The 9,868-nt window shown below is 40.5% G+C and overlaps 1 protein-coding gene across 1 annotated transcript; it reads left to right on the top strand.

Moving 5' to 3' along the window:
• The first annotated feature begins 374 nt into the window (after positions 1 to 374).
• On the top strand, positions 375 to 1,239 carry LOC121416549 (secreted frizzled-related protein 5-like). The gene has a single exon (XM_041610040.1). It carries the CDS (start codon positions 641 to 643, stop codon positions 1,217 to 1,219), a length of 579 nt encoding a protein of 192 aa, XP_041465974.1. The 5' UTR covers positions 375 to 640; the 3' UTR covers positions 1,220 to 1,239.
• Positions 1,240 to 9,868: the final 8,629 nt, after the last annotated feature.

Below are 9,868 nucleotides of genomic sequence, written 5' to 3'. Positions count from 1 at the left end.
ATACACCCCCCACCGATGCATTGAAAATGACAGCATCTTATACTTCTCTCTAAAACATGAAAAAGACTGACATCTTTTACTCGTCCGGGTTTTTTTCTTCCAAGGCCTACTTTAGATTGTCACGAACTCTGATTGACATACGTAATAGTGCCTTTCCATTGTAAGTTTTGTTTAAAGGGAAAACTATCTTTCCTTTGCCTCAATAGGCCACTGAAACTGCCAATCACACCGATGAAGACTGGGGGAACTATGTACACAATTTTCGTGTATTGTTACTGAAATAATAGCCCAGGCGAACACTGACTGCGCCCGTACAAAGAGAATGTCAATTGAGGCGGGGAGTCTATTGTGCGCGCGTATTGAATGAGGTGTTCTGTAAGCAGACGACAGCCCTGCGCGATAGCCTCGCTCGATCACTCATTCTGTCCGCCGCTGTGATTTCGTCTGCCGCAACAGGTGAATACGGTCACGGATTCGTCACTGCTTGCTCAATTTTGCAGACGACTGGCGAACACTCTTGTTGTCGATAAAAGATTGAACCAATTGGTTTCAGTTTTAACGAGAAACTGCTGTTTCAAGCTCTGTATCTGTTCAGGAAACATCCGTGCCTTCGCCTCAGTACGAGATTCACACCGACATCATGATCGAGAGGTTGCTTGTGTTATTCCTTGCTTTCGTCGCGTCGACGCCCGCCGTCGTTTGGGGGCAGGAGACGGAGACAGACATGGCGATGCTCGGGATGAGCTCCCGCACGTACCCGCTCGACCTCAGCGGTCGCCCCAAGGAATCAGTATGCGTCGAAATCCCGGAGGATCTGAGCTTATGTCAAAATATTGGATACACATCCATGCGGATGCCGAATCTCTTGGAGCATGACACCCTTGATGAGGTAAAAAACCAAGCTAAGAGCTGGATTCCTCTTCTCCTCCAGCACTGTCACGAAGGCACCCAGCTCTTTCTCTGTACGCTCTTCGCTCCAGTATGCCTTGTCCTCGACCGCCCTATCTACCCGTGTCGGTCGCTCTGCGAGGAGGTCCAAGCCGGCTGCGGTCCCCTGATGGAGTCCAACTGCTTTCCTTGGCCGGATATGCTCAGGTGCGACAAGTTTCCCGAGGACAACGATCTCTGCATCCGACTGAACATGCGGAATCAGAACGGGACCGTCGAGGCTCAGCCGTTTGAGATGTCTGCAGGTACGGGACGTTCCGGTAAAATTTAGTGATAGATTACTAATATTTTATAATCCTTAATCAAACCACGTTTTTTCATGTTTTTGTAATAATTTATGTGGTCAATCTGCCAAGGCCAAGCGAGGGCGCAAGTCGAGCGAGGGGCAGGGGCCGCTGTTGGGCCCGCTCTTGGGTCGAATCAGTGAGCCGGTCCAGATCCAGGGGCTTGTTTCAAATGTTGCAACTTTGCCTTTACGGCAATTGCCATGATAATGATTATAGGACAGTTACCTCAGTTGCACCGTTTATCATCTAGATCGTACAATCATTACCCGTTGGACTGATACGAGTCAATTATAGATTTTGTATAACCTGTACACCTGGGTGAAGAGCGGCAAACATTTGTTCATATCCATGACGATTGCCAACTATGCCAAGTGTATAAAAAAAAATATATATGTAAGCCTAGGAAGACCTGTCCATAGCCGGGGTGACGAGAAATCATTTTATCTCCGGTGATCTATGTTATATTGGTTATCAAACCTGTATAATCATTAATAAGAAAAAGGAACAAGAAAAGTTGTCTCATTGATAAACATGATAAAGGTAGATGGTATATTTGTAGACAGATAGCCTGCAAGTGAGAACCAGATATAAAGGAGAACAAAATAGAGAAACGGCCTTTGCCTCTTCTGCTCGATCTCACTGGAATGCTCTTCCACTAAGGGTCCCATCATCTGAGTCGCTTGAAGCATTTAAAGGGGAATCCAACCCAAATAAAAACTTGTTCTTAGGGGAATAAGAAAAATCAGACAAGTTGATAGGTGAAAGTTTGAACACTATCTGACAAATAATAAGAAAGTTATGATTTTTTAAAGTTGTGAATATTGGTAATCCCTAGATCCATGGAGAATGCAAATTGGCCACATATGTGATGTCACAGTGATGTAAGGCAAGGACTACTCTTCCATGTACTCCAATACATAAAATGGCTAATATGTCATTTTTTCAAATGTTTTACTTCAAATTTTATTTTTTCTTTCATGAGGACATAAAACAATATACTACCAGGGTTATATTTAGATTACTGCCCCAGGGGAATGGGCAGTTAGGAGAAAACCACAAATCCCTGATAATTAAGTACATGGCCTATGGGAAAGTTGTCCTTGCCTCTTGTCATAATTTACTTACCCAGTTGCCAATTTGAAATCTACATAATCATAGGGATTTCAATTTTAAAGCAGCCATAACTTTCTTATTGCTGGTCCGATTTCTTTCAAACTTTCACCATTCTGTTTTATCTATTTTTCTCCTTTCCAACACTACATTTTATGACCAAGGCTGGATTCCCCTTTAACAAGAATTTAAAATCATATGTGTTTCTTCTTTGGTTGAATATGTTTATGTAATTTTGATCTGACCATACACTCGCACAAACAAACATTTTTCTTTTTTTCTGACATCCCACCCCCATCCTTCTGCGTCTAGGAATAGTTTACTAGAAATATAAGGCGCATAATAAATGCTGTGTTTATTAAGGAAAGGGGGAAATACAGTCAATCATTATACTTATAGAAAGGCTGACATAACAACAACAACAACATAAACACAGGTTTGGTTTACTGTACCACTTCTCTTTCCTTACCACTGATGACTAAAAAACGTATAAGGTTTTAATTAAACACTGAGTAGTGAGTGTCGTAATAACTCACCTGATTTACATGTAAATTGGTTTTCAATCACAGTTAAGGTTGCCATGTCTCGCCGATAGTGCTGTGTAATATGTCCACAGTAAAATCTAGAGGGTTTAAATCCAATTCGTAACACCAGTGTACCAAACCCGGAGGTGTTTCAAAATTACACCCTAGACATGCTAGAGATTGAACATAACACCAAGAGTGTAACAGAAACAACAATATGTGTTGTAATAACACCAATAGGTGTGAACTAACACCCAAAACGCCCCAACCCCCCCAAAAAAAAAAAGAAAGAAAGATGCGCAGTGAAATAACTGGTGTGGCCATTTTTATGCACCAATAAACATGATCAACATCACGGTTTTTTTTTGTAGTGGATGATAATTCCAATATTTTCCTTCGTTGGTTCATAGTCTTCAAATACGGCATGGCGTGATATCGTAAAAAATGAAATCCTGGTGAAATGTTATTCTCCTATAGTAGAGCGTACAATGTTGACTGTGTATAGACAGGAAGATGGAACAGGTGCGTGTAGGATGGTGTATTTCATCGCGAAAATAAATAATACATCGGTTTAAAGAAATAACCATTCAAAATGGAGGACCTGGTACAACTGAAGATGGGTTGGAAAAGGGAGCGATGGGCAGAGACTGAGAGGAGGGATGTGAGAGACGGGGGGGGGGGGGGTGGTATTATGGGGATTATATACGATGTTATCTTCACCAGAAATATCTGACGAAGTTCCTATATCAGTCATGGGCTATAATAAGATTTTCAGGGAATTTCACCTTGCTAACTCCAAGTTACGCTTCTGTTTGGTCGGAAATGAGGTTTGAAGTCAAGTTGTGTTTGATTTTTATTTAATATCATTATAATTCGTTATTTATTTATTATTTTTTTTAGGGGGGTTGCGTTTAATTATTGTAACTCTTTCAGCGACTAGTCCCCCTCGACTTATCAGACTTGGGGAAGGACCAGACCTGCATTCGAGATGTTTTTCAAACACTTCTCTTTTACTTTGTTCGCTTTTGACCTCTCCGCCCCTCCTACCTCAAGAGCTCATCCCCTATTCGGGGTGTAACCGGGTGAAAAATGACTTTTATTCACGGAATAAGTGTTAGATGTGTTTACCTGCATGTAATCAGTCGCGCAGCCGAAAGGGGGTTCAGGGGCACATGCCTTGCCCTCTCTAGTGACAATCAGGGTAATTTTATGAAAGCTATTCTAAAAGTGGGTCATTGTGACAATGACATAGAAACCCAAGAAAAATGAAGGACAAAAAAGAGAAAATACATGGATCAAATTTGATATTTTTGTTGTGCTATAATATGCAAAATCAATATTTTTCGATCACAATTTCGAATTTATTTAGGAGCGTGATTCTGTGATGGTTATTGCTGTAGGAAAAGGGTGCGTGGTGGTGGTGGTGATGTGTGTGTTTGTGGGGGGGGGGGGGGCGCTGCTCCTCTCTTAATAACATCCCATCATAAGATAAGTGTCCCCTCTCTCGGTATTGGTACATTTCTGTACCTGTCCCCTAAAAATCTTCTGGAGTCTGTACCATGTCTGTATGCCTTCTACGTGCGCGTGATATCTATTTTCAGATTTTTTTTAGGGAGGGGGGGGGGGGGGTGGGCTATACACCTCGACATCTGATTGTAAAATACTACCATAATACCAGTGCCCTCAATTAACACGGGTACTTCACTGCACCCCTCACTATCCCTGAAATCCATTTGAATTCCTTCGACGGGATTTCCACGGTAGCTTTAGCTTTTTCACCTCCGCGGTGACATGAAAAATGAGAAAACCAGACACACACTATTCAGACTTCTGTTCAATTTAAACGCAAACATGGCAAATGAGAAATGAAGCCCGAAGTCCTACGAAGACTTGAATTGTCTGGTTATCCTGTGATCCGCCTTGATTTATGTTTAAAACGTTTGTATTCAGTGCAGTGACACCATTTCCTTTCCATCTTTTTCTTCCTTTTTTTTAAACAAGTTTTACAATTACAAAGATTATTAATGCTCATATCGTTACAATAATACCACCGCCCTCGTGTTGACGAGTCCTTCAAACATTTAGGACTTCTCTATTCAATGAGGATGACAAGTCAATAAATATTTCATTTGACAAAGGAGCTTGCGCCCCGAAATAGGTCGAGTTTTGACGTTTTTAAATTTATGGCAAGGTAAAATGTATCGAGTTTTTTTCTGTCGGCAGACAGTAAACACTTAGCCTATTTTCTTGTTGATTGGTCTCGCAAAGTATTATTGTCACGTAACGTAATAATTGGATGTCTTCTAAGCTCAGGAAAAAGAACAAAGCAATGTGGTTCCTATAAACATGCTACAGGTATACAATTAGCATATTGTAACTTCTTTAAGCTGATCGTTGATATTATTGTATTTGTATTCGAATCTTTTTGAACGCCCTCACTCAATTCTGATGATTTTGAAACGTTTGCTAATTTTAGATCGCCATAGTGAATCAAACTATTTTCAAATGCTTTAGGCCTATTGGTTTTGTATTTTTAAAAGTAAAACATCTGTGAATAGGTGGAAAAAAATAACACAAGCTTGAGGTCTAAATCGAAAGTAAAGTAAGTAAGCCATGACGTTTAAAAGTTCTCACATTTGCCCTTTCCTTTTGGAACATGTCAGACAGTCGCCGTTTGATATCACAAACCAGGTAAAATGTACACCTGGGGCCTGTTGCATAAAACTTTTTACCTGAGGAAACTCTGGTAAAAACTGAAAACTAAGGTTAGTGTGATTTCTGCCATTGACTTTAACACAGGGCGAAAACTCTGGTAAAAACAACCTGAGTTTTCTCAGGTAAAAAGTTTTATGCAACGGGCCCCTTGTGGGTGTTTCATAAAGCTATTCGTAAAGTTACGCACAACTTTACGCACGACTGGAACATGATCTTAGGTGCTGCCATAGGGATAGTGTGGCACAAGAAAGGATCACCAGTCGTGCGTAAGTTTACGAACAGCTTCATGAAACACCCATCAGTAACCTTGGCACATATTTTGTCACATGAGTTGTCACATGATCTTACCTTGGGATATGAATTTCGTGCGACCGATGATGATATGGCTTCATGTTGATTCATTATTACACTCAAGGTTCTTTTGTGCATAGTGTCAGGTGGTGTGTTCGCTCAATCACGTGATCACCTCATTTTGGCCCCGTTTGATAAAAGGATGCTAAATTATCTTTTTAAATTATCAACTTACCTACCCAGAGTCGAACAGTCTATACACTCTAGACAGTTCATCAGATATTGGGTAAAAAGGAAAATTCGTGTTGGGTAAAATGATGATACCTAAAGTAGCCAAGTATTTGTCAAAACGTTACCCATTGTTTAATTGAAATTTACCCATAAAACATACATTGCGCTTAATAATGGGACGAATCTAACCACAAAACATGTCCTTTTTAAACCAATATTAGTTATTTTTTTCTATTTTTTAGAGTTCACATTTGGTACGCAGTTCAATTTGCCACTCTTTCAGTTTTAACCAACCCATCACCATATCAGTTTTGATATCGCCTACCTGCCATGCCTGCGTGTACCCATCTGTTGGTTAAAAAAGTATCATAAATGATATTTTGTTCTGCCCAAACTCTTCGCATGGAGGTTCACAATATAACCAGGGCTGCGCCATGCTGGATATTATGATAGGGGAAGGGCGCTACCCCCGTGGGTGCCCCTACTACTGAGTCCGGTCATTAAAGGGTTATTAAGGGATTGGAGAAAGAAAAATACGGTAAGGAAATTTTTAAAAAGTATTTGGCGGGATGGCTTGTTTGAACATGCACGTGTGAATGGACCTTTTATCGTTAATATCTTAAGTTATACTCATGTTTTAGTATTTTCCCCCACCTTCTCCCCCAAAAAAAACACCCTTCTGGCAGTATATTTTGATAGACATACTATACTGCAAAACTACGGTGTTGATTTAACACCAACCCGGAATCTCTATATATGTCCACAGACTCCACACCAGAAAAGTATTGAAACAACACCAGTTTGGAATCAAACCGATGCTGTTTTGATACTAATTGGTGTTGTATAAACACCTTTCCGGTGTTAGACCAAAACGAATCTGGTGTTGTTTAACACTTCTCCGGTGTGGACACTATTCCTGGCTGGTGTTAAATCAACACCGGAGTTTTTGCAGTGTAGTATGTGTCCCTCGCAGCCGAAAAGCAAGTCGAATATCACATTACAATTTCTGCTGTCTGCGGGGAAAACAAGTGACCGCAATTTAATTGTGAAGCCTAATTAGGTAGTAACCTATATCTTGAGATCATCGTATTGTCATTAATTCAATCAAATTACGAGTCTGAGGTGTCGTGACTCTTCTTCCGTCGGCTACAGGGGATAGTCCCGACCTTTCGTTTGAGGACGCGGACGCTAATTTACAACGGTAGTTGATTTTGGAAGAGACTTTTTGGGCCCGTCGTAAGACTCTAGCCGGCAATGCAAATTGTGTGACATGAGATTTTTTTTTTCGTTTCGCATCTGCGACGGAAACGTTCAATATGCGTTTCGTGTGCAAAATTCTGGTTGCTACTATGGTAACAGCGATATATCCGATTGAGGACGACTTTCCAAAGCCACATTTGATTCCTCCTAGAGCTCGAGAGGCCGCCCGGGGGGCCCACTTCCATTGATTAGTGGATACCAAGAGCAACCACGCGTAAAAGGGGACAGAGTGGCAAGTACATTACGTATAGACCTATGTAGCGTTATAAGGGTGTCAAAACGATGTTTAAAATGCTGAAAAAGGGATACTGACATATCCAATACTTGTAGGGTGTCACAATCCAAATACTAATTAAGAGATGCATTTTCATAATATGAAAAAGACTTACTTCCATTGTTTAGGGTGCTTTTCGAAACTCCATTGTCGCGCATGGTATCCACTCATCAATGGAAGTGGTCCCCCCGGAATTTGAATCTAATCCCCATTTCTGGGGAATGTAAAACATAATGCCCCTCACATCGTGTGCTCGAGGCATATCGTTTGTGTAGAATGCGTACACAATAGAACAAAGAAACCCGTTAGCTCAAACCATGGACCCTATAGGGTCCGTGCTTAAACGTATTGTACATGTATATGCTGTGTACAGAAATGGTTTTGGCTAGAGAGGTTGATCTGACCCATGAAATCAATTGCCAGTGATCCACCAATAATCCACATTAAATGCAATATCGATTCGATGGAGTGTAATGATCTATCACAGACAATCCAAGCGTTCATTCAGTAAGTTTTTCCTCATTCAATATGTACTCGATCTGTTTGAAAAACCACTTTCTTATCCATGTCATAATCTATTTAGGTCCTACATTTCGAATATCTCCAGCCATCAGTCATAATATACATGTATGTATAGTGCGGGTGTCGCGGGAAAGGATTTTGCACACGAAAAGCAGATCTGTAGGGCCTGTAACCCCCCTGTAACACAAAGTTTAGCATTGATCGTACAGCAGTTTTCTACGTTTGATTCTATTGACTATAATGTACAATCAATCTTAAAAATCAAGTGTATGATTAAGCGATAACTTTTGTGTAAGGGGACCCCAAAATTAGCGTCGGTGAAGATTGCGAAAGGTCCCAATTATGTCAACACAGTTGCAGTACATGAATGTTTCATCAGTTACATGCGCGTGTATGTGTCAATCACTGGCGTGCAGATGGAGTGCTTGGGAGCACGCTGGACCCCCTCCCCCGCCCCCAAAAAACATTTACGACCAAGAAAAAGGGGAGAAAAGTAAGAAAGGAAAAGGGAGGAAATACATTTATTCTGTCAAAATTTATCAAAGTATTGATTTTGAATAAGAAATATCAAAATATTTGTTCACTCGCTTGCAGCTTTTAAAAAACTTTTGCCCAATACGCCCCTAGAGTGCCTCCCGATTTTGGGCTCATTACGCATGCTAATGATCGATGCTAAAAGCAAAATGAATCCGTGAGAGAAAGAGAAACGATACACAGACACCATATTATACCCGTCTCCGACGAGCCGGAGGTTCGGGGGAGAGGACGTGGATGTTGGCAAGTGGTCAAACCATTCTGACCACTTGTCTGGTCAAGATATTGACCACTTGTTACAAAGAGGGGATTGAATGGGGCGCCAGGTGTCCGATGGATAATTCACACCAGTTGTCTAGTCTTGCATGTACATCCTTTATGTGTACATCCAATACTTGGACAACTCACTTGCCTGACTTGGTTTTCATCCAATACTTAGAGAACTTTAAATTATTTGATTCGCTTGCTTCAATCGCTCGCATTTTTTTCCTCAGAAATATGGCATGTATAATATGAGGACAAGGTCAACAGCTGACTTGGAAATGTGGCTGATATGGTAGACTTTATGTCTTTCACCATTCCTCATATTCATTCGGACACAAGGTGTATTCACCAGAATTTTCGTAAGCTCGGAGCCCCTCCCCCAATTTTTGTTTTCATTACTGAAACCAATTAACTCTGTCGTATTTTGTCAACATAATAGTTTTCATGGACTATCTCAGAATATTTGTTTTTAATGGTTAATTCAGGTGCGATTGATCAGTCTTCTAACGTTTCAAGATGGTAATTAAACAGAAATTACTTTTTTTTGATTTACCCCCCCCCCCCGAACACAAAGGAAAAGAACAAGAAATAAAAAAGCGAAGCGAATTATTGTTCAGTGTAACATCCAATATTTTCATAAAAGCTGAAGGTCAGAAATGTTCTCTTACGTGTGATAAACAATCGTAAAACAGACCATAAACCGGTCATTAAAATTTACGCTCTAAAAATAAAAAAACCCCTTTTAATGCTGGGTTCATTGAGACTTTTTGAAGTTGAAAAAGGAGAAATGAATGTTGTAGTTTATTTTCATATTCCGGTCATCTTTTTTCTATGATTATTTTTGAATTTCCAATGGTATTTTTTCAGGCATAAAACACGTGGGCGTGTAATTTTCATCGCCCTATAAT

The sequence above is a fragment of the Lytechinus variegatus genome, chromosome 6 (assembly GCF_018143015.1).
Source record: "Lytechinus variegatus isolate NC3 chromosome 6, Lvar_3.0, whole genome shotgun sequence".
NCBI classification, from domain to species: domain Eukaryota; kingdom Metazoa; phylum Echinodermata; class Echinoidea; order Temnopleuroida; family Toxopneustidae; genus Lytechinus; species Lytechinus variegatus.
The sequence above is the reverse complement of the archived record's forward strand: the minus strand, read 5'-3'. Positions and strand labels throughout refer to the sequence as shown.